The 25615-nt window shown below is 39.4% G+C and overlaps 1 protein-coding gene across 3 annotated transcripts in view; it reads right to left on the bottom strand.

The window, feature by feature from the left end:
• The window catches only part of heatr5a (HEAT repeat containing 5a), a 122931-nt gene that overhangs the window by 60655 nt on the left and 36661 nt on the right, over positions 1–25615 (bottom strand). For all 3 annotated transcript variants that reach the window (XM_086003399.1, XM_086003400.1, XM_086003401.1), the window contains 8 exons: positions 23518–23670; positions 21329–21428; positions 20050–20159; positions 15351–15514; positions 9236–9411; positions 8529–8634; positions 6451–6641; positions 416–575 (listed from right to left, as the gene is read on the bottom strand). In XM_086003399.1, coding sequence (XP_085859525.1) covers positions 416–575; positions 6451–6641; positions 8529–8634; positions 9236–9411; positions 15351–15514; positions 20050–20159; positions 21329–21428; positions 23518–23670 — 1160 coding nt within the window. The remainder of the gene's footprint in view (positions 1–415; positions 576–6450; positions 6642–8528; positions 8635–9235; positions 9412–15350; positions 15515–20049; positions 20160–21328; positions 21429–23517; positions 23671–25615) is intronic.

Raw genomic sequence — 25615 nt, 5'->3', positions numbered from 1 at the left:
TTTCCGTCAGGGCCATGATGTTGATGCAATCATCCACGATAAGCTCATGGACAGCAAGGGCCTATTCGCGAGTGAACTGACATTCTGGAAGAAGATGCGGAGGGTTGGGGATGGCTGCCCCACTGCCAGCATATTTTTGAATATAAACATTTTTTTGAAATAGAAATGTTCTACATGGTTTGCAATTGTTCAAATGCCGAGCAGTAAATTGCCACCAACTAGACAGAGTGCTTCAAACAATCTTCCAAAAACTGAACATTATTAGATGAATGCCTGATGTAACTTAATAAAGTTGCAGTAACAAATCTCTCCTATGGAGCAAAGTTAAAGGAGGATTTTTAAACAAAATTAAAATTTTGTGCTTTCACATTTATAAGAATTTTCTTTTGACGCCACATGCCAAAATATATATTACCTGAACTTCAGGTGAGGTGCTGTCTTGAGACAAAGTATAAAGAATACTGACACAGGCATTCAAGTGTTGACTTGAACCTATTCCTCCCAGGTACCTGTAAAGGGAACCTAGGGCCATTGAGTGCCCTGTGCGCGAAACCACATCCCTTGCAGACTTCAACCTGAAGTCATGAAGAAGAAAAAGAGTTACGAGAAACTCTTGAATTTATTCACAATATACAAAAACAAATTTGCATTTAGTGTATATATTTTAATTTGGTGCTCAACTAACATATGTAGAAATTAGCTGCCAGTTAAAACAAGCATGCTGAGAAGGATCAGAAAAATGCAGCCATCACATTCTGGTTAAGAACAGGTCAGCAGTTACAGTGCACAACATAGAGTAAGTGCTAGCTTGATATGCAACAAGCCATTCTTGGTTTTACATTATACAATTCAGAAGTCAGAGAATTAGTTCATGCCTCCTTGGTTTACTCAGGTGCTGCTCTATATTTATGCAGTGTTGGGTCTGTAACTCAAAACAGAATTGGTTATTTTAAGTAGCATTACTAATATCAGCTGATTAATAGAAATTTTCATATTTTTAATCAATGTTATAATTAAGTTTAAAAAAAATACATTTCTTAACCACTTAGGTGAGTATTCAAAACAGTGGTGTTATAAATTGAGTAAGCGTTAGGCACTCAAGAACCCATATTAAAAGAGACAGACTAAATGGTATATTTGGCCACAATTTTGACGGAATTGCAGGCTGTCGTCATTAACATGCTTAAAAGTATAGAGTGCAATTCAATAACTTGTTTGTAGATGGAATATAATGATGAGGGAGAAAACTGTAAATATGGCTGTTTCTCTAGTTGAGGCTCGATTCTGAATTTCAGAGCACATTTCTGTAGTATAAACCTAGCATGAAACTTCTAATCATACTAATTTCTGAAGCCAAAAGACATTAACTCCTAAATTATTAACTTTGAAGGATAGAATTCAAATGATACTAACTAACCGACACTTATTTGAATAACAGAAGCATTTATAAAAAGCTTTTATGCTGTAACAACTTATATTTATATAGTACCTTTAATGTAATAAAATGTCCCAAGGCGCTTCACAGGAGCGTTATATTTAAAAAAATGGAGTAATGGAGGAATGATAGCTCATCAAGCTGGTTAGGTCCTGTATTGCAGGAAAGAACCCATGTCCCTAAGCTATATAGATTAACATACGATAATAAAACCTCTTCAATGATGCATTTTGAAATGGTATGCAGATTTTTTTTTAAACAGACAGTATTGCCTGCTTAATTGTCAGATTGTGTGATTTCATTACTGAAATATCTGCCAGTAATATTCTTAGGGGAAAGAAATGATCTCTGACTGGTTATGTCATATATAATTCAATGATTGACCTGTGAAGTACCACCTATAAAATTAGTATGACCTACCACCTATAAAATTAGTATGACCTTAAATCTAACAGCTTAAATCATGATGATTAAATCATTAAAACATTTGACATTTTTTTCCTCAAAACAAAGGTATACAGAAAATAGATTCGCACTTCAACTAATGGTTGCTTGAAAATTGTTTGTGGTTGAAGTAGGACAAATATTTGTTAGTTGTAGTGTACACTCGTGTCAAAGATGACCAGTTTATTTTAATTTGCAGTTCATAATATTGATACTGGAAACAGTAAACTAAACTGTCTCTGGAGGGAACTACCAGCTCAAGAGGGTGGCAGCAAGGTCATAGAAGGCAGCATCTGTACAGAGGAAATTAGCTACAGGAAAGGCAGAAATCAAAAGAGAAGGCAGTTCACGAGTATATTCCCATTTATTTCTTAAATGAAAGTGTATATAAGTAATGGGCTCTTCAGTGGTCTGAAATCAGCCAGCATTGTGGGTTTTTCTTATGTGTCAATTTTCTCCCCTCCTCTTTTGAATGTGTTGAGTTCAGTTGGAGTGCAGCTCCATGACACAATGGTAGCTCCACAAAGTGGCCATTCTACACAAGGTGTCAATGGATTATTCAACTGTGGAAGGCATCATGCCTGAACCCAACTCATCCTCATCAGACATCCACACACATGCACTCTGCAGAAGTCACTGGATATCCATAAGGAGAAGAAATCCTGATCAACTTTCCCGAGCAACTTTACTGCCATTCAAGCCGACATGTGTGTAGGAATTGAACCTCGGATCTTTTAGTATATTTAGCTCATTCACACTGCCTCTCCAATAACTGACAGTCTCTATTCCAAGAAAGAAAATAATGACAATTCTTATTGAGTTAAGAGTGCATGGTAATAGATATCAACTGAGTGCCTCTGACAACCACCTGACCAAAAGGGCAGCCAGAAAATTTTCATGATTAAGTAGAAGATTTATTTTTCTAAATTTTTTTTACTAAGACATTTATAAGACAGAAGCAGTTTTCACTGAAGATACTTTCCTTCCCTCAAGTTATCCTTTGTCCTGAATGACTGTCAAAATTCAAACAGATAAAGGTACATGCTGGGGAAGGCACCATAATCACCAGTTTAACTTGTTTGTTTATAAATTGCACATAAAGTTTAAAAATACACTTTGTAAAAAAAACACGTTGATTCTCAACCTCAACAATAATTAATGTCAGTCAAGAGCTAGGGTCTCCCCTTTTAAAAAGAAAACCTATCGGCATATTGCACTACACAGTTCATTATGCATTGATGCAAACCCTGTAGTGTCGCTCAGGTGAGAAACACCGAAATAAGTTAGTCAAGAATTATGAGACCAGCTTAGTGAAGTGTCATGGGACGATTTACTGTGTTAAAAGGCACTATATAAATGCAAGCTGTTGTTCCTCATGAAGGACTTCTCTATGTCCAGAGAGCTTAGACACAGGGTGGTAGAACCAAGCGTGCAGAGGGGTAGTAGTGGTAGTATTTAACCAAGTAAAACTGTGCAGCTTACACTGGTAAGCTTGTCACCAATTGTTCAGCCAGGTCAACCCTATACATTTGGGCTTCAGATGGGAGCTGAATGGGAAGAATCCAAGCCTCCAGAGGCAGGTCTACTCCTATAATTTCCAGCCTTTTCATGGAGGGCTACATCTGACACGAAATCAAAAGTCTTACAAAATTCAATGAAAGCAACATAAATGGGTTTTTATTGAGCCCAATTACACTCTTCAATCTCTAATAAAGCAATTGTCCCACATTCCTCATGAGAAGAACATAAGAAATAGGAGCAGGAGCAGGCCATTCGTCAGCAATAGCCCCTTGAGCCTGCTCCGCCATTTAATGAGATCATGGCTGATCCGATTTTGGCCTCAACCCCACTTTCCTGCCCGCTCCCCATAACCCTCGACTCCCTGTTGCTCAAAAATCTGTCTATCTCAGCCTTGAATATATTCACTGACTCGGCTTCCACAGCTCTCTAGGGTGAAGAATTCCAAAGATTCATGACCATCTCAGAGAAGAAACTCCTCCTCATCTCCGTCTTAAATGGGCGACCCCTTATTCGGAGACTATGCCCCCTCATTATAGATTCCCTGACGAGGGGAAACATCCTCTCAGCATCTACCCTGTCCAAGCCCCTCAGTACCCTGACCAACCCCCTCAGAATCTTATATGTTTCAATAAGATCACCTCTCATTCTTCTAAACTCCAATGAGTATAGGCCCAACCTGTTCAACCTATCCTCATAAGACAACTCTTCCATCCCAGGAATCAACCTAGTGAACCTTCTCTGAACTGCCTCCAATGCAAGTATATCCCTCCTTAAATAAAGGGACCAAAACTGTACGCAGTACTCTAGGTGTGGTCTCATCAGCACCCTATACAGTTGTAGCAAGACTTCCCTACTTTTATACTCTATCCCCCTTGAAATAAAGGCTAACATTCCATTTGCCTTCCTAATTACTTGCTGCACCTGCATGTTAACATTTTGTGTTTCATGTACGAGGACACCAATATCCCTCTGTACCGCCGCATTCTGTAGTCTTTCTCCATTTAAATAATATGTTTCTTTTCTATTCTTCCTACCAAAGTGGATAACCTCACATTTTCCCACATTATAAACCATCTGCCAAATTCTTGCCCACTCACTTAACCTATCTATATCTCTTTGCACTCATGTCCTCCTCACAAGTTGCTAACCCACCTATCTTTGTATCGTCAGCAAATTTGGCGACAATACACTCGCTTCCTTCATCCAAATCATGAATATAGATTGAAAATAGTTGAGGCCCCAGCACTGATCCCTGTGGCACCCCACTAGTTACAGATTGCCATCCTGAAAATGACCCATTTATCCCGACTCTGTTTTCTGTTAGTTAGCCAATTCTCTATCCAATCTAATACATTACCCCAACACCACGAGCTCTTATCTTATGTAGTAACCTTTTATGTGGCACCTTGTCGAATGCCTTTAGGAAATCCAAATACACTACATCTACTGGTTCCCCTTTATCCACCCTGCTCATTACCTCCTCAAAGAACTCTTAACAGATTTGTCAAACACGATTTCCCTTTCATAAAACCATGTTGACTCTGTTTGATTGTTTTATGATCTTCTAACTGCCCTGCTACTACTTCCTTAACAATGATTCAAGCATTTTTCCAATGACAGGTGTTAGGCTAACTGGCCTATAGTTTCCTGCTTTCTTTCTCCCTCCTTTTTTGAATAAGGGCGTTACATTTGCGGTTTTTCAATCTGCAGGGACTTGCCAGAGTCAAGAGAATTTTGGAAGATTACAACCAATGCATCCACTATCTCTGCAGCCACTTCTTTTAAGACCCTAGGATGCGGGCCATCAGGTCCAGGGGACTTGTCAGCCTTTAAACTCAAATTTGCCTAGCACTTTTTCTCTTGTGATAGTGATTGTTTTAAGTTCTTCCCTCCCTTTTGCCCCTTGATTTTCTACTATTACTGGGATGTTTTTAGTGTCCTCTACTGTGAAGACCGATACAAAATATCTGTTCAATGCGTCTGCCATTTCCTTGTTTCCCATTATTATTTCCCCAGTCTCGTCCTCTAAGGGACCAACGTTTATTTTAGCTACTCTCTTCCTTTTAATATACTTGTAGAAGCTCTTACTGTCAGTTTTATATTTCTTGCCAGTTTACTCTCAGAAGCTATTTTCTCCCTCTATTTTTTTTTAGTCAAGAATCCAGCCGACTCCTTTAAGATTACTCGTCAGCTTTCACAACAGTCATCCAACAGCAACTTGCATTTATATAGTGCCTTTAATGAAGAAAAAAGTCCCATGGCAAGAAGATAAAAAGGATGCCGAGTCAAAGAATAGGTATTAGTTAGGAGGGAAGTTTTTTTAAGCAAGGACTTAAAGAAGGAGGAGGAAGAGAGGTGGATGTGTTCAGGGAGGGATTTCCAGAACATTTGGTAAAAGTGTCTGAAAGCACGACCACCAACAGTGGGCGAAGGGAGGGGGGGTTGCATCAGAGGTCAGAGTTAGAGGAATGAATAGTAAGGCGGGAGGGGGGTTACAGAGATTGGGAAGGGCAAGGCCATGAAGGAACTTAAACATGGCTAGAATTTTAAATGAGATGTTGGGGATCAGGAATCAATGTAGGGAAGTGAGGACGGGGTGATGGGTGAGCAGGACTTGGAGGAGGATAGGATATGGGCAGCCGAGTTTTGCATGATCTGACATTTATGGAGGGTGGAGAATGGGAGGCTGGCCAGAAGATCAATGGAATAGTTGCATATGGAAGTGAAAAAGGCATACATGAGAGTTTCAGCAGCAGATTCAAAAGCAGGAAAGGCATGAATTATCCTCACCATACATTCACAAACCTGCATTTTACAGAAGGGGGTCAAGAATAGGAATCTGAGCTAATTTCCCCCCTACGTAGCACATCTACTATTGTCCTAGTGGAGATCAGCTACAGCTTATTCACAGATCAAGAAGGGAATATGGAACTGGCTCAGTAAGACTCATTATCATATATACTTATTGAATAGAGAAGCTAAAAAGAATTTTTCATAATTGGGTTTATTGTACTACAATCCAAAACAATAATTTAGATTGATTTACTTACTTCTCAAAGCTGGTCTGTGCCAGCCTGGCAGTGAAGGCACTATCTGCTACTACCTGCACCAGTCTGGCCAGGGTCTCTGCTGCAGCACATCTCAACAGAAGATTAGCACTTTCCAAGGAACGCATTACCAGAGTCAGAGCAGGTTTTCTCACCTCTTCTGGGCCTAAACTACCTTTCTTGCAAGCTAACCTCTGGAAAAGAAAAACACAAAATGTTGAACTTCATTTATATAAATTTACACAAATTCTTCAACTATAACCAATTTCCTCTAGCAACAAGAGCCAATTTAAAGGTCCTTCATCCCAATGGCAAGCACCCGAGAAAAAGACTTAGCATGCACATTCCATAATACTGTAATAAAGTGGCAAGCATGTGCTAAGCTGATGCATGCACATTCATACTATCCAGTTCCAAACAATGAGCTTGACGCAGTGGTTCATGATTGGTGCGACAAAAAAAATTGAAAATACAAAGCAACAAAGAAGTTGCCTTTATATAGTGCCTTTCACGGCTTTAGGATGTCCCAAAGTGCTTCGTAGGCAATGAAGTACTTTTGAACTGTAGTCACTCTTGTAATGTAGGAAACGCAGCAGCTAATTTGCACACAGCAAGGTCCCACAAACAGCAATGAGATAATGACTAGAAAATCTGTTTCTTTTGTGATGTTTTTTGAGGGATAAATATTAGCCAGGACACTGGGGAGAACTCCCCATCTCTTCTTTGAATAGTGCCATGTGATCTTCTACATCCATCTAAGAGGGTAGATGTTTTATCCTTGGTTTAGTATCTCATCCGAAAGATGACACCTTCAACAGTGCAGCACTCCCTCAGTGCTGCACAGAAGTGTCAGACTGGATTATGCACTAAATCCTCAGGAGTGGGACTTGAACCCACAAATTTCTGAGTCAAAGATGAAAGTGTTACCACTGAGCCACGGCTGACACCCAATGGAAGCAAACAGCAATACTGGAAAAACTACTAACAGCCTATGAAAGAAAAGAATTGTGAACCAAAATTAGAATATCAGGCTGAAGAGGAAAAAGCAAAAAAAGTGCTTTCCAGGTAGAAATGTTCAGACTAGTGGTGGCAAAGAGGCAATTCTACCACAAAGAGGCTCAGTACAAACAGGAAGAAAAGAATACTACAAACACGGAGCTGAAGCAGATGAGCATTAACATCTGCTATTGGGGACTCTACACAAGCACAAGTGGAGGAAGAGCGAGAGAACACTGAATGCACTTCAACTAGTGGAGAACGGCTTGTTGATAAAGGTGCAGTTGATATAGCCCATTACTCATTGCACAATTTTACCAAATCTGCTAACTTTTGAAGAAAATTACTTTGATGAATTCTTAAGGGTTTTTTGTTGTGCAGATCTAATGGACAGGTTGGGTATTGTACTGTTATTCTAACTGGTGAATATTTGGAAATTGCGATTAGAAGAGAAGGATATCATTGAGTACAAGGAACAAGTCAACTAACGTTAAGGGATTGCTTTCTGGAAGCAGCTCCAATCAATTTAAGGGGAAAACCGCTTGCCCAAGAATGCAAGACCCCAAGTCAACTGGCTGAACAAGCCAACCATTTTGTAGCCTCACAAGCTGAAAATTCCTGCCAACTCATTGCTAAATATATATTCCTGCATTTTACATTGCTTTGGCTCTCCAAGATAAGGGATAGTGATATGGAATGGAACACTTTTTCCACTTGTCGCTATCGAGCACTCCCAGGTGTGACACATAGATGCAGAGCAATGCACTCTAAATTTTGCATCATTGTGGGTTAATCCAAACCTCGGAAAAGCACTTTATATAGATCATCTTAATGATCATTCTCAATAATGTACCAACTATGGTCAATTTTCAGTGAACATTGGGCACTTTGAAGGTGGTTGTTCATATCTTTTATACATTAGAACTGCCAAATGGATTTCATACAAGGCTCTTAGTCACAAAATTAGGAGATTTTCATTCCATCAGCCTGAGCTGGATTCAAAACCAACTTCTGTCATTTCAAATTAGTGAACAGTTTCAAGTTCTCTTCATCCTAAGGGAGTATTATGGGAACAGTATGTTTACCTTCAATCCACAGCAGAATGCAGCAAAAACATTTAGCTGTACGGTTTGCTGCTTTGATCCTTTAGCTTGCTTTATGGACTCTGTAAATTGATCCAATATCTGTGCTCTTGAGGGGAAAAAAATGAAGTGGTAAACATTTTATGCAACTCTACCAACTGTTACCTATGGATTTTTCCTGATTGTTGCAAATAGGTTCAAGCTCTCATTTAGAAGTTAACCTTTTGAAATACATTATATTAAAGTCAGCTAACTGTTGAAAATCACAACAGACAAAAAATATTTCACATAATGGATAAAATTAAGATAGAGGCAAACACAAGGCAAATTTATTAAAAAGGATTTTGAAGCTTTTCAGCAATAAGTGTACAAATATGAGAAATACATTGCTTAAAAGCCTGATTTTCTATTCTTTACAATTCTGTACACTATTTACACATACTGTACATGGAAACCCAATACATTGCATAAAAGCTATAACAATCACCAGGATGCACTACCTTCTGTACGGTATCAGCCACAAAGTTAAAAAACAGAGGACAGAAGAATCATTTGCACACTAATGTTCAGGGAAGCAGCTCAGATGCAGAAGAAATGACCAAAGGGATAATTTTATGACCCAATTATTTTACAAGTTACATTGGTACCATAATATTTGATCTCAATAAATGCGCAAGCAGCACAAAGCCATAAATGCTAGAAATCATCACCTGTGCTTAACATCCACACACGGGAATATCACTCCAAAAAGGTCAACTGCTGCTCGGATCATAGACAGTACTGGAGGAAGAGGTGTGGGTATAAGTTCCCCATCTGCTAATCTCTCATAGATGTTAAATGGATCATGTTCAAGGCTTCCACCTCCCAAGATACCACCCAGCTTTAACTGTTAGAGGAAAATAGACAGTTTGAGGCAAATATTCATAAATACAATGTGTGCAAACTTTTGACAGACAAAGAGATAGAACAGTAGTGGGAACTATTTAAAACAGTGATCAAGAGAAATATATTCCTAGCCAATAATGAAACACTGCGGATGAGTAAAGAAATAAAGGTAAAATTGAAACTAAAGAAAAAGGCATACACTAAAAACAAAGACAATAAAGGAGGATGACAAAAGGGTATATAAAGCGGTTAGGAAAGAAGTAAAAAAAAATTAGGAAAGCAAAGCAGAACTACAAAATTAAATTATCAAGGAATATGAAAAGAAATAGCATGCTCCAGACACAAACAATAAAAGAAAAATCAAGATAAGGATAGGACCACAAAGGAATGCACAAGTTAAACTCACAGGTAATGACAGCAAAATGGCAGGAATATTGAATAGTTACTGTGCCTCAGTATTTACCAGAGAGACGAACAAGGTGAGCATGACATTAGAAGAAGTGGTCCAAAAAGATATAAAGACATTTAATATAGAAAAAAGGAAGATAATTGATAAACTAATCAAACATGAGAGGATAAAACCACTGGTCCAGATAGATTGCATCCAAGCATATTAAAAGAAATTAGAGAAGAGATAGCAGAGGCACGATTACATATATATAACAATTCATTAGAAAAGAGAATAGTGCAACAAGACTGGGGACAGCTAATTTTATACGTATTTAAAACAGAGATAGGACAAATCCAAGGAACTATAAACCAGTTAGCTTAACATCAGTGGTAGGAAAGATAATGGCCCGGATGAGCGAAAACCCAGAACTTGTGATGTCAATTTTCAGCTTGACAGATCATCCGCATGTGCAGGAAATAGACATTCACTGGCAGAGAGTTGGACTATTTGCCCAACTACTGTCCAGCGAATGCCTACGAAACTCTTACGCCTGGTAAAAGCAGGCATAGAACATAAGAACATAAGAAATAGGAGCAGGAGTAGGCCAATCGGCCCCTCGAGCCTGCTCCACCATTCAATAAGATCATGGCTGATCTGATCCTAACCTCAAATCTATCATCACTCTACATCCCACCCTAACCCATGTGATCTCCTGGGAGAGGCGAAAAACCAGATAAAAAACCCAATGGCCAATTTGGGAGAAAAAATCTGGGAAATTCCTCTCCGACCCATCTAGGCGATCGAAACTCGTCCAGGAGATCACTCTGTCCCTATATTTTCTACAGTACTTACCTTCTGTAAAAGGTGATCTCCACCCCAGCCAGGAACAGGAATAGAACCATCTCCTGAAATCTAACACAGAATTAGAACACAAGAAGTAGGAGCAGAACCAGGCTACACGGCCCCTGGGCCCGCTCCGCTACCCACAGGGCCATGACCGTTCCAAACCTAGACTCATGTCCAATTTCCTGCCCGCTCCCAGTAACCCCTAATTCCCTTTACTTCTAGGAAACTGTCTATTTTTGTTTTAAATTTATTTAATGATGTAGCTTCCACAGCTTTCTGGGGCAGCAAATTCCACAGACCTACTACCCTCTGAGTGAAGAAGTTTCTCCTCATCTCAGTTTTGAAAGAGCAGCCCCTTATTCTAAGATTATGCCCCCTAGTTCTAGTTTCACCCATCATTGGGAACATCCTCACCGCATCCACCCGATCAAGCCCCTTCACAATCTTATATGTTTCAATAAGATCGCCTCTCATTCTTCTGAACTCCAATGAGTAGAGTCCCAATCTACTCAACCTCTCCTCATATGTCCACCCCCTCATCCCCGGGATTAACCGAGTGAACCTTCTTTGTACTGACTCGAGAGCAAGTATGTCTTTTCTTAAGCATGGACACCAAAACTGTATGCAGTATCCCAGGTGCGGTCTCACCAATACCTTGTACAACTGCAACAATACCTCCCTACTTTTATATTCTATCCCCCTAGCAATAAAAGCCAACATTCCATTGGCCTTCTTGATCACTTGCTGCACCTGCAAACTAACTTTTTGAGTTTCGTGCACCAGGACCCCCAGATCCCTTTGTACTACAGTACTTTCCAGTTTCTTGCCATTAAGACCTTCTTTTACCAGCGTAGGGTTTAAATAAACATTAAAATAATTTTTTAAAAATCATTTAAACATTCAAAAACCTTTAAAATTAGTTTAGGCTATTTTTGGCCCCTTGAAAAATGTTTAAATTTATTTTTCAAAAAATTATTTTGTTTTAAATGTTTAATTAAATTGTATTTTAATTCATTTTAAACATGATGATTTATTTTTATTTAGATTGTGTGAAAATGGCCTTTATGTACGTGTGAGTGTACGCCTGCTGACCTCGGAGCACGAGTCTTCGTAAGTCCGGAGGCAGCAGGTAAATGCAGATTTTACTTGCGGCTCGGAGGCATTCACCCGCGGGAAGCCTCCGACCGCAATTTCAGGTCCAATGGAATCTTTACTCAAAGATGTAATAAAAAAACATCTAGAAACTGAAAATATAATAAAGAGTAGTTAGCATGGATTTCAAAAGGGAAGGTCATGCTTGACCAACCTTATTAAATTCTTTGAAGTAGTAACAGAAAGAGTAGATAAGGGTAAAGCAGTAGATGTAATATATTTGGATTTTCAAAAGGGCTTTGATAAGGTCATGACTGAGGCCAGACCATGTGGAGTTAAGGGACAGGTAGCAGAATGGATCGCAAGCTGGCTACAAAACAGAAAAGAGAGAGTAAGGGTTAAGGGCAGCTACTCAGACTGACAAAAGGTGGGAAGTGGTGTTGGGATCATTGTTGTTCACAATTTACATTAACGATTTGACCGTGGGAATCGGAAGTACAATTTCTAAATTTGCGGACGATACCGAATTAGGGGGTGTAGTTAATACAAAGTAAGATTGTGACAAAATACAAGACATTAATAAACTTGCAGAATGGGCATTTAATTGGCAAATGATTTTCAATATAGACAAGTGTGAGGTGGTGCATTTTGGTAAGAACAAAATGTAGGCCACATACTGTTTGAATAATAAGAGTCTAAATGGGGTGGAGGAGCAAAGGGATCTAGGGGTACAGATACACACATCATTAGTATCGCGAGGCAGGTTAATAAGGCCATAAAAAAGCAAACCAAGCATTGGGGTTTATTTCTATAGGGAAACTTGTGTTAAACTTGTGTAGAACCTGTGTCAGATCACACTCTGAGTACTGTGCACAATTCTGGTCGCCATAATATAAGAAGGATATAGAGGCACTGGAGAAGGTGCAAAAAAAATTAACAAGGATGATACAAGAGCTGAGGTTATAACTATCACAAAAGACTGAACAGGCTGGGGCTCCTTTCTCTAGAAATGAGAAGGCTGCAAAGTGACCTGATAGAGGTCTTTAAAATGATCAAGGGGTTCAATAGGGTAGACACAGAGCAGTTGTATCCACTTGAACAGGATTCAACAACTAGGGGCCATCAATATAAGATAGTCACTTTAAAATCCAATAGGGAATTCAGGAGAAACTTCTTTACCCAAAGAGTGGTAAGAATGTGGAACAGGCTACCACAAGGAGAAATAGAGGCAAAGAGCATAGATGTATTTAAGGGGAAGCTAGATAAGCACGAGGGAGAAAAGAGTAGACGGATATGCTGACATGGTTAGATGAAAAAGGGTTTGAGGAGGCTCGTATGGAGCATAAAGGCTGGCATAGACCAGTTGGACCGAATGGCCCATTTCTGTACTAACATAAGAACATAAGAAATAGGAGCAAGAGTAGGCCATTCGATAATATCATGGCTGATCTGGTCTTGGCCTCAACTCCACTTTCCTACCCGCTCCCCATAACCCTTGACGCCCATAGTGTTCAAAAATCTGTCTATCTCCACCTTAAATATATTCAATGATGATCCAGCCTCCACAGCTCTCTGGGGTAAAGAATTCCAAAGATTCACGACCCTCAGAGAAGAAATTACTCCGCATCTCCGTTTTAAATGGGCGACCTCTTATTCTGAAACGATGCCCCCTAGTTCTACATTCCCCCATGAGGGGAAACATCCTCTCTGCATCTACCCGTCAAGCCCCCTCAGAATCTTATATGTTTCAATAAGATCACCTCATTCTTCTAAACTCCAACGAGTATAGGTCCAACCTTTCTTCATAAGACAACCCCATCATCGCAGAAATTAACCTAGTGAACCTTTTCTCTGCACTGCCTCCAATGCAAGTATATCCCACCTTAAATAAGGAGACCAAAACTGTACGCAGTACTCCAGGTGTGGTGTCACCAACGCCCTGTACAGTTGGAGTAAGACTTCTCTACATTTATACTCCATCCCCCTTGCAATAAAGGCCAACACTCCATTTGCCTTCCTTTTTACTTGCTGTACCTGCATGCTACCTTTTTGTGTTTCATGTACAAGGACCTCCAGATCCCTCTGCACCGCAGCATTTTGTAGTCTCCCTCCATTTAAATAATAATTTTATTTTTTATTTTTCCTACCAAAGTGGATAACCTCACATTTTCCCATATTATACTCCATCTGCCAAATTTTTGCCCACTCACTTAACCTATCTATATCCCTTTGCAGACTGTGTCCTCCTCACAACTTGCTTTCCCACCTATCTTTGTATCAGCAGCATATGTGGCTACAGTACACCCAGTCCCTTCATCCAAGTCATTAATATAGAGATTGTAAACAGCTGAGACCCCAGCACTGATCCCTGTGGCACCCCACTAGTTAGTTTGCCAACCTGAAAATGACCCATTTATCCAGACTCTCTGTTTCCTGTTAGTTAGCCAATCCTTTATCCATGCTATCCAACCCCGTGAGCTCTTATCTTGTGCAGTAACCTTTTATGTGGCACCTTATCGAATGCCTTCTGGAAATCCAAATACATGACATCTACTGGTTCCCCTTTATCCACCCTGCTCGTTACATCCTCAAAGAACTCCAGCAAATTTGTCAAACATGATTTCCCTTCCATAAAACCATGCTGACTCTGCTTGATTGGATTATGATTTTCTAAATGTCCTGCTACTACTTCCTTAATAATGGACTCTAGCATTTTCCCAATGACAGATGTTAGGCTAACTGGTCTACAGTTTCCTGATTTCTGTCTCCCTCCTTTCTTGAATAGGGAAGTTACATTTGTGGTTTTCCAATCCGCTGGGACCTCTCCAGAATCCAGGGAATTTTGGTAGATTACAACCAATGCATCCACCATCTCTGCAGCCACTTCTTTTAAGACCCTAGGATGCAGGCCATCAGGTCCAGGGGACTTATCCACCTTTAGTCCCATAAGTTTGCCTAGTACTTTTTCCTCTAGTGATGGTGATTGTTTTAAGTTCCCCCCTCCCTATAGCCCCTTGATTATCTATTATTACTGGGATGCTTTTAGTGCCTTCTACCAGGAAGACCGATACAAAATATTTGTTCAAAGTCTCTGCCATTTCCCTGTTTCCCATTATTAATTCCCCAGTCTCATCCTCTAAGGGACCAATGTTTACTTCAGTTACTCTCTTCCTTTTTATATACCTATAGAAGTGCTTACTGTCTGTTTTTATATTTCTTACTAGTTTACTCTCAATCTATCTTCTCACTCTTATTTTTTTAGTCGTCCTTTGCTGGTTTCTGAACAGATTTGATGGCTGTTGGTTTTATTCCTCTTACAGCCAGAAAAAGGGATCATAGACTTTACAACAGAATGGCTGTGAGATGTTTTTAAATTAAGATAATGTAACAAACTGCTTATTATTTAGTCTGTGAGGAACATCAACGCTAACATTACTTTCTTAACTACCTATCATCACGAACCCCTTTTTTTTTTTTAAAACTTACATGAATACAGTCCAGGTAAAACACAATATTTAAAGTAACTCTTTTCCAAATCCTTTGTGGTAAAAATGAGACAGTGAAATATTTTTTCCAAAGTGTCTGAGAAGGGCTACATTTATATACTATACCTGCTCCTCAATAAATCGATGATCAGTTTCCTGTAACCAGGCCCCAAGGAGCTGAGCATCATCCTGATGACAGAGGGATGGAAGCAAGAAGGTAGCAGCAAACATTTGATTATCAGCCAGAGTCAGTTCAGCAATCAACTCTTTCATAACAGAATTAAAACACCCTGTTGGTTAAAAAGGAAGAAATTCGCAGTTAGCATTGTTCCTTTTCACAAATGTAATTTTTTAAATACACAAACTACAGCATGACCATTACACCGTATTAATCTATCACATCTGTGGAAGCAAATTACTGGAAATATGGTGTATTTTAACATCAGATTTTTAATACATATTTAAACAGACGATTCTTGATATCTATGTCTTATTTGCACTGAAATAATTATAAATTACCCAATTAATTCGAATTAAACTACATAAATAACAGAACAAAATGGGAATTTTTACTAAGAGATGTTGAATGAGATAATTTGAATTAAGTGACAATGAATAAAAGAACGAACAAACTTGCATTTATATAGCACTTTTCATGACCTCAGGATGTCCCAAAGCGCTTTACAGCCAGTGAAGTACTTTTGAAAGGTAGTCACTGCTGTAATGTAGGAAACTCGACAGCCAATATGCGTCGAGCAAGCTCCCACCAACAGCAATGAGATAATGACCAGATAATATGTTTTAGTGATGTCGGCCAGGACACAGGGAGAACCCGTCCTCCTCGCTGAATAGTACCATGGGATCTTTTACTGGGATCTGATAGGGTAGATGTGGTTTAACGTCGCATCCAAAAGATAATGCCTCAAACACTTCCTCAGTACTGCACTGAGTGTCTAGATTATGCGCTCAAGTCTCTGAAGTGGGGCTTCAACTCTCAATCTTCTGACTCACTTATCTTAATCAGAATGAATATCTTGCATTTCAGACTCCTCCTGATTTTAGTTACCATCAATGGTAATATCAAACAGTTAGCGAGTATTTTCTTTTCCTCTGTTCATTTCTTATTTTTTCTCTCTGCTCCTGTACTTCTCTATCTTTGCAATTTTCACTTTTTCTTTTCCTCCCCAGTGAGCAATGATGCCACAGAGAGGGAGGGATGATTTCCAGGAACTGGAATTTTTTTGCATCAGAGATGGATGCCATGTCCATGCATTTTGTTTATATTTGGACTTTACATTTGATCTCCACACGTGGCAAGTAAAAGGCCAAAAGAAAATAGCTAATTATGGGGAGAAAGGGGAGCAAGGAAGGTGCACTCCTGAGTCCACAGTGTTCAGAGACTCAAAACGGTCATTCATATGGCTTGTGAAAAAAGGGTGGGAAGACGTGTGTTGTTGGGAGTGAAGTTTAGTTTGTAATTTGTTCAGAATTCGTTTTGTTAGTACTGTATGCGATTGGGTATAAATTTTTGGTAGAAAGTGACTGAGGAGAAAATTTAAATTGGAGACAAATGTTTTACATGGTTTTGAATAACAAGTCTAAAATAGCTGAAGTATAATAAATGAGAAAAACAGTTACAGGAAATGAGAAATTGACTATTGGTCTGCAGGAAACAAGCTGAACAACCACAAGAATTTTTGTTATAAAGATATATGACAGGCAGACATGTGTTGTCATTTATTCCGACCAGTCCAAACCTACCAACAGATTTTATTAGAAAATCAGCAAGAGTGCAGTATCCATAAAATGTGGCAATGACAGATAAAGAAATTATCTCTGTGCCAAATTACTCAGTTACTAACATGTATGTAGCAGGTACGAAGATGTAAACAGACGAAAGGGTAGCAACACAATGCATTAAGAACACAACAAATGCTGTCATACACAACATACAGCACCAAAGATATTGTATGTTTGGTTCTTTTTAAATCCAACTTCCTGGCATTTGGTTCCACACCACCCTTAAAACATGTTAGTTCAGAGTTGACAAAAGCAACGTTTTGTACATATTCTTGACAACTTACAAAAGCTCAGTGCTACAGGAAACCAAACAAAGATCACGCAAAAGCTCAATGTCAGCTCATAAGACCATTACAGGTAATGAAAAATTGATCATTCTATTGGACAGTCATTTTCAGACTTCGGAATCAAAATGTGCTAATAATGCAATTGTTAAAGGAACAGTACACATGCAACAAATGTGCAAGTCTAACTTATAGTCAAGACTAAATGTTAGGTGGATAGTGGCACAACCTGTCCACAGTAACTTAATTTTCCTCTGCAACAAAATTCTTTTCAACAAATTTATGCTCATCAGTAGTTAATTAAAATAAATATAGTGTGGATTATAGATGGATTTTGCAGGCAAAAACTAATGATAGATGCCTCACAAATCTGATCATAGTAGTTGCTAGGACCACAATAATATAAGTAAACTGCACTGTGGGCCTACAGGGAAGTTGAACATTTCTCAGTCTCAATATGTGCTGGAACAAATCTGACTCGGCAATGAATAGAAGGAAAACATTGCAGGGACTTCCAAATTACAACATTTACAGAGTCTCGTCGCTATCGCTCCATTCTGGCAAAAGTGATCTTCCTCTTTTATGGAGCTTGATTTCCATTCTTGGTGCGTTAAGAGCTGCCAATGTCACTTAACATTAATAAACGTTGCCAAGTGTTTACAAAGAGAAAAGAAAAAGAGAAAAAGGAATGTACGTTGAGCCACAGAAAGTTAGGAGCGAAGACCGAAAGATTGATCGAAAAGATGCTTTTTAAGGAAACATTAAAAAGTGGAGAAAGAAGTAGAGTCAAAGCAGTTTACAGGAGGATTTCCAAGAGTAAGGCAAAGTGTCTAAAGGCCACAACACCAATGTTAGATAAGGGAGGGGTGATGCACAGAACACCAGAATCAGTGGACCAAAGGTGAAGAATCCAATGTAAACCTGAAGGAGGTTGCATGTAGGATAGGGGAGACCATGGAAGATTTAAAGCGGAGGATAATATTTAACTTCAATACATTGGTGAATAGGGAGCTGATGTTGGTCAGTGACTTTGAGGTGATGGATGAGCAGAACCTACTGCAGGACAAGTTACAAATGGCTGTGTTTTGGGCAAGCTGAAGTTTATGGAACATGAAGGATGGGATGTCAGCAAGGAGGATATTGGAGAAATTCAGCCTAGAGAACAAAGGGATCTCTTGTGTGCGTTTGAAAAAGAATTCTTTGCCATTGAAGGGTCACCTTCACTTTTCCTGGTCTTGCCTTTTGGTGGTCTGGTACTTGGTCATAATCCTGAAAGGTAAAATCTGTAACTGGTCTTTCTCCAAACCCAAACCACCACTGTGTCTTAGCTCTGTTATTCATATTCTTCTGATGCATGGATGGGAACATACATTAATCTTCTCGTGCGCAGTAAGGAAATGCATGTCTGCTCTCTGCGCCAAGCAGCTTTGCTGGTCCGTTTTTGTGGAGTGAATCATGTTTTCTCTGATCCAATCAGAAGTAATTCCTAAAAATTTGGTTCTTTATTTTTGGATTAACACCATTTTTTGTGGGGTGTTGAGGATGATATCCTGTGGTTTCTGACTCACTGTTTCCTGGGTTGATTGTCCTTCCATCTTGTTACAAAGTCTTCTTCCTAACTATATATTTTACTATGTTCTGTAAACTTGACAAATTTTAGGATGTAATGTTTATTTAACTTTACTGAGGAGTTAGTTTGTTGCTTGTTGGGCTTATTGGCCCAGAAATTCAGGTCGGAGGCTTCCCGCGGGTGCAAGCCCCCGACCTGCACTTACCTTGTGTGCTGGCAGTTGAGCTCTAGGGCCCCGTGGAATTCCGCTCCGGGGCCTGGCCCAGCTGCCGGCACGCTGTGCTTGCGTGTCCCAGGGGCGTAGTTAGCGCGATGCGTCCCCTGGGATCACGTGAGCCATGGGCAACCAATCGGAGGAGGGAAAAGCCCATTCATAAGATTGACAGGAAGACCTGTGAAAACTTATGAATACTACGGGCCCCAAAATAGCAGTAAACCTTCAAATAATTTTTTAAAAAACATCACACTTTTTAAATAAACTATAAATTACATTAAATAACTATTTTAAACAATAATTTAAATTTTTGAAAAAAAAAGTTATAAAAAAAACAGGGCTAAAAATAAACTTACCTTGCTTTAAAGTATTTAAAAATAATAAACCTGTGGAAAAAATGTTTTAATTTTAATGAATTGACCACTTACCTTGTGAAAAGCAGGCCTTATGCCTGCTTTTTAAATGTGTAAATCCTGCAGGCTTAACCTCGTGTGAAAACCTGCAAAAAAAAACTAAGTTCAAAGCGCACGCGCAGCCTCCCCTGCGCGTGCGTTCGACCCCTGAACCCCTTCGTTCAGAGGATCGGAAGTGCCGGTTTCCCGCGCATGCAGGAAACCGGCATTTCCATTCGGCCTACGGGTGAGTACCCCGTGCGTACTCACCCGTGGAGAGCCGAATTTCTGGGCCAATGTCATCAATGATATGCATCTGCTCATAATTCATTACTTTTGTACCATGTCCATGGATTGTCTGCATTCCCCAATTCTTAAGAGGTTACATTTTTTTCCTTTTGAAGTATGAACAATAAAAAGTAGAATACCACTGGAGAGGAGGAAAAAGAGAAAAGGAAAAAACATGTTTCATTACAACTTAATCCTACATAAATGATCTTACACTGCAACCATAAGTGTGCATCAGATAAGAGAGACTGAAATTATTAACTTTTATCACACCCACCTTCATAGGTCTTGGGTGGCAGCAAAGCGAGAATCTCGTATAACCGTTGCCTAAACACCATTGAAGCAGTCTTCAAAGGAGCGCCATAGGATTTGTTAAGTGCAGGCAATCTAAAAAACAAATATACACTTACCACCTCAAGGCACAAAGCAAGTTAATTGCAGAGAGAAAGTTTAGAACAGAATCATTTTATATTTATTTCTACAGCTTCTTTTACAAACATTTTAACTATCAAAAGCAGTACTAAAATCTCTGCTATCTCGGCCCACTGAAAGTAAAGGGCTAACCACAAAATCAACTGTACGGCTGACAAAAACAGCCAGTACAACACCGGCGGAACTTGGGCTAACAAATGATGAAAATGTGGCAAAATTAAGTGAAGCGAAGCTGTTGCTGTTTTAGAAGTTTAGCTACATTTTTTAAAGACTGCTATGTTGAGAAATTAATAAAAACTGATCAACACAGTAGCTCTAAAATGTATCCCTTGTACCGATGACATGACATGCACAGCAGTACCCAGCACATCTACTGAGTTAGCTGTCAGCAGTATTATTGAAAGGCCCAAAAAGACAAAGCATATGATGGAAAATCATCTTTATACTTGACAGATTTCCTAAAGTTCTGATCAGTAAATACAAAAATTGTAAGCAGTTTTTCCCCATCCAATGTTCTCCCTTTCACACCCCCACTCCACCCAATAAAGGCAATTCATACTGGAGTATGATTCCAATGGGCAACAGCAGCTCTCTGATACTTTGCCTGTGAACATTCTTAATGAGTAACTTGGCAGAAAGTGTCAATGTGCTATTTAACTATGGGGTACAACCTGTTCCTCATGCAGCAAGCACTCAGGACCCATCAGCTTCTACAAAAGGACGGCTAAAGTTTTACTACATGTCTTTCTACCCCACTCATAAATAAGCTGTTTTCCCCCTTCCTCCAACAAACATTAGTGGAAATTTTAACTTTTAATTATGTCAATGCCAAGAAACATTTCTTAATTTGTACAATATGTACAAAATAATCCCACTACAGAAAATAAGCTATGGCAAATCTTTTGGTGGGAGGAAGGAACTTTCTTTCTGAAATTTGAAACGTTAATTTCAGCCTTTGCTATAATAGACTGGTTTTTTAAAGAATTGATTTAAAACGTATCAATATCGCCAACCGTACATTCAAAACAATTCCCTCACTCAAAATTTTATAAGCAAAAGAATGCACATAACTGAAGAATACAGGCACCTCAATGAATGGCTGTTAAACAGCTTATACAACTTACTTTGTTGACAAAGCCACAGCAGAGGTAAGGGGTGGAAGGAGTCTCTCAATTACATCATCGGTCAACAAATCTCCGCAATGCAACACAAAGCTTTTCATTGCTAAAGAAAAATACAAAACTAATTTAATAGTCTTAGAACCTTTTTTTAAAAGTCTACTTAAAACATTGTCTGTGTTGTGAAAATGTAATCATAAGAAAAACCTGCAAAAATTAAAAATCAAATAAAAACCAAAGTGCTGTGCATGCACTGGTCTGTCAGCACTGAATTGTATGAAGATTCTGTAACTCAAATGTTAAGTGAATCTTCTCACTTTTCAGCTGCTGATAGACAAGATGTTTGTTTCCAGCTTTTGTTTTTATTTCAGTAAAATATAATTAAAAAAAAAAATCAGTACTCTGAAATAAAAGGCACAAGAGTAAATAGAGCAAATAAATGAGCAGATTTGACACTTTTCACCTTGGGTCACAAACTAAGTATTTCACAAGCATTCGGGTCAACAAGACCCAATTGTTTTGCCTTGTAATGAATCACCTCCCCTCACAACACAGCTTGCTTCCCTTTTTAACGACAGTATAATCAACCCTATGGCCTTGTGGCATAATTTGTCACGATCACTATTTCTGCTTCTTGTTTTCCCCAACAGGGAGACAGAAAAAAGTGCATATCCCAATTTTAATGTCTTCTTAATTGAGCACATGCAACTTGAATAATATGAGCAACGAGTAAAATTCGTTTTCATTCATTTTTCCTCTACGAAGCACAAAAAATATATACAATGCATTAGTGAAGAGCTAATTTCTTCAGTTTTACTTGCACCACTCAGTGTTTTACTGCTTATCCTTTATTTTTTTTGTTTCACGAATTTGTCTGTCGTCCTTGTGCAGGTGCCATGCTAATCTACTTTATTAGTTCATTTCCATTTTGCTTATCCTATATTAGCTTATTCCAATTTGCTGCAATTAGGATTTCTTCACTCTAATGCTCACTTTACACCAGCAGTGATACAGAATCCCACTGAATCCAACTAGTTTCGAAATGAGGTTAACTGGCAAGTAAAATGGCTGGAAGAGGGTAATTGCAGTGCACAGCTGAATCAGATTGCATAAAGAGGCAAATAATTTTCCTTAGCAACTGCAACAAAATAAGGAATATTATCCACATTCTCAATTACTGAACAAATTAATTTCTGTCACCAAACTGTCAGCCTGAATACATTTGTAATAAGAGTGAATGTATACAAGATAGTGAGGCATTAGGTACAACAAGCAACAAAATAATGTGCTTTATCGTCAGTGTCTACAGATTGTATCCCATAGATCATCATATATTCTGCTTTTAATGTGTTTGATGATTAAAACAGAGCAATTTTTTAAAATGGAAATTAAACTAGCATAAGGATTGCAGAGGAGTTTTAGTAGCATCACTGTTTGTTACCTCTGTAAAATATAAAGAATGCTGTAGAAAAATGACATGTCATGCAGCCAAAATAGTTTGTTGAAGCTGTGAAACACTGACAGTCCGAGTTCTAACATGAGTCCTTCTGCACAGACTCAGTTAGAACTCTCAGCAGCACTCAAAGCTGAAGGCTGTCACTTTTCACAGATCGCAGCCGTTCAGCTTTAAGTGCTGGCTGAGTGATGGGCTCCCGACGGCTACAGGAAGAAAGGCTGTTAAGGTAAGTACAGGTAAATAAAAGTTCTTTACACACTTTAGACACACCAAACACACTTACCTTTGCACTCACGCACCCATCACTCACCTGAGCGCCGACATCGCGACCCCTCCAAATCCTTCAACCCGACGGCCCACCTGCTCTAACCTGGCGTGGTTTGGAGCCGTCGGGAATCCCACACGAAACCCCTCAAAATAGGGATTAGGCTAAAAACTGCCTGTTAACTATCTGTTAACAGGCAGCTAATTGGCACTAATCCCTTCCCGCCTGGTTTCGGCGGGTCCCAGTGCGGGGCGGGTACCTGCCGCCTCAAAGTTGCGTGGAGCGGGGTTTTGGGCGGGATGGTGTCGGGACCCTCAAATTCGGGATTTCCCCCCCACCCCCCCCACACGCCTGAAACCCCGCCTGACGGCTCCACGAAAATCGACCCCAATGTGTTTGAAAGAAGTACATCTGTTTTGTAAGCCAGTGGGAATTCACTTTCAAACAGATGACTGACCGTTCTAAATGTCTTACCACACAGAGCTCCCGCACGTTCTTCCAGCGTCACCTGCCAGGTGAAGCAGTCCCCACGACTTCTCTCTGTTTCCAAGTCCTTGGGGGATTGTGGGAATACACTTTTCCAAAGCAAGAGAATTCTGGGAAGATGGTGGTGAATGACTGCTGGTCCTGGAATTACAAATTGATCAAAATGTGTTAAATTTGAAAAACTTAATTACTTTGAAAATTGCAAATTGTTCACCCATTACAAATACACGAGAACAAGGAAACATTAAAGAAATTATGGGTAAGATCAATTATAAAGTGGTATTTTTGACCAAATATAAAGTACTTCGACCAATGCTACAATTTGTTGTAATGTGTCGCATAACAAGATGACATTAATGAGTGAAGTGTGCACTTGTTTCACTATTCTTGAAGTTACATTAGTGAACATTTAAAAAAGTACTTTTCCAAGTTATTTTGAACATATACAATACTATTTCAATGTTTTCCAAGAGTTAAAGTTGCAATCAATTCTACACTGCAGGTTTTTACACTAATTTGAGATTGGCAATGTCAGATTTTTGTGACCAAGACACTCCTGTGCTAACACAATCATGGGATGATGAGCTTCCTCTGCATTTCTGAGAAACACAAGTGACCATTGATATTTTATTTCTAAACATTACACAGCAAGAGTATTCAGGGATAGAGTATCTATGTGAAATATAGGGCAATTTAGAGGGTACAGAGATGAAGAAGGCTGAACCCAAATGCAAAGGGGCTGAGCTATGAGAAAGAGAACCTCAAGCTCTGTCGTCGAAAAGGTTGGGGTGAGCAGGAACCGCCATCTCCTGCCCAATCTACAAGGTATATATTAACTGCCTTGGATAAGGGGCACCTAAAATATTACTTCAATGTAAACTGGGAAAATAGGACCAAATAACAAACTTAAATCAGTGAGGTCTAGTCCATCTCCTCTGGCATGACACATGGGTCGTCGAAAAAGTGTAGCTTTTACGTCAAGCAAGGTCAGAGGGTGGGAGATAACTGGATAAGGGTGAGGAAGTAACGTAATGTTGCCAGTAAAAGAGGGCAGGGGAAGGAAGTAGTGTGTGCTGGGAGGGAGGGGAAGGTAAAGAGGGGTTAGAGGCTTGGTGGGGGGGCGGCGGCAAATGAGTGGTCTGGGGATGGCCGAGCAGGATTGGAGATCAAAGGGGAGGGATCAAAAAAAAAAAGTATAGTTTTATGGATGGGAGGATGCTCTAGGACTCACTCTGTTTGCCCTGATGTCTCTCTTAGCAACTGCACCTTTGATTGTTTTTCCTCAGTCTTATTAATCTTTGATGCAGAACAATTCTCTCTCTGGCATCCATATCTGTGTTTTACTTCAATTTTGTGTCTGCCAATAATCTGTTCCTTTACCCTGATTTGTGCGCTATCAACCTCCCTGCATACGTTGATTTCACTGTCTCAATCAACTGTCTGTGTCTTTTCCAATTATTGATACTTTTGCCTGCTTTATCCGCCTCCCCAACACCTTTGATTTTTCCTACCTGATAGACTATGAGCTGCCCATACGTGTGCTAAATTGCTCTTTTTAAAATTTTTTTTTAAACAAAGCCGTCTCCATTCTCTTGGCCATGAAAGCAGCAATGGCGATGTAAAAGTGTGTGCGGAATTGCAGTTGTTTCGCCAGCTATCTATCTCCCTTCGGTTGGGTGTGAAAGTGGCAAATGATAATGTGCAGGGGTTTCATCCTGGAAGAGCACACTGTGGGCAGAGTACCGGTTTCTGATATTTGGCAAGCATCAATTGATGGATTAGACGTGGAACAGTGAGCTTCCACACAGAACATCTTGGTGGGCGGCCAGGAATACAGAATATTAAACCAGCAGAGTTGGGAGTGGGGCAAACAGCGCATTTGTATGTAAACGCAATCAAAACATATTTTTATTTTAAAAATTAAGTTCCAAGTTTAAAATGTTAAGCACACAAAAGGTCAGAGTCATAAAACCAAGGGTGCGGGAGAGAATACAAGGCTGGAGAAGGATGGGCAAGGCTATGAAGTGATTCGAAGATGAGGAGTTTAAATTTAATACCTTGTGGGCCACAGAGCTAGTGTAGGTCT

Source organism: Somniosus microcephalus, chromosome 12, assembly GCF_052327205.1.
Source record: "Somniosus microcephalus isolate GS21.2 chromosome 12, FLI_Smic_1.0, whole genome shotgun sequence".
NCBI classification, from domain to species: Eukaryota; Metazoa; Chordata; class Chondrichthyes; order Squaliformes; family Somniosidae; genus Somniosus; species Somniosus microcephalus.
This window is presented reverse-complemented; position numbering and strand designations above follow the sequence as displayed.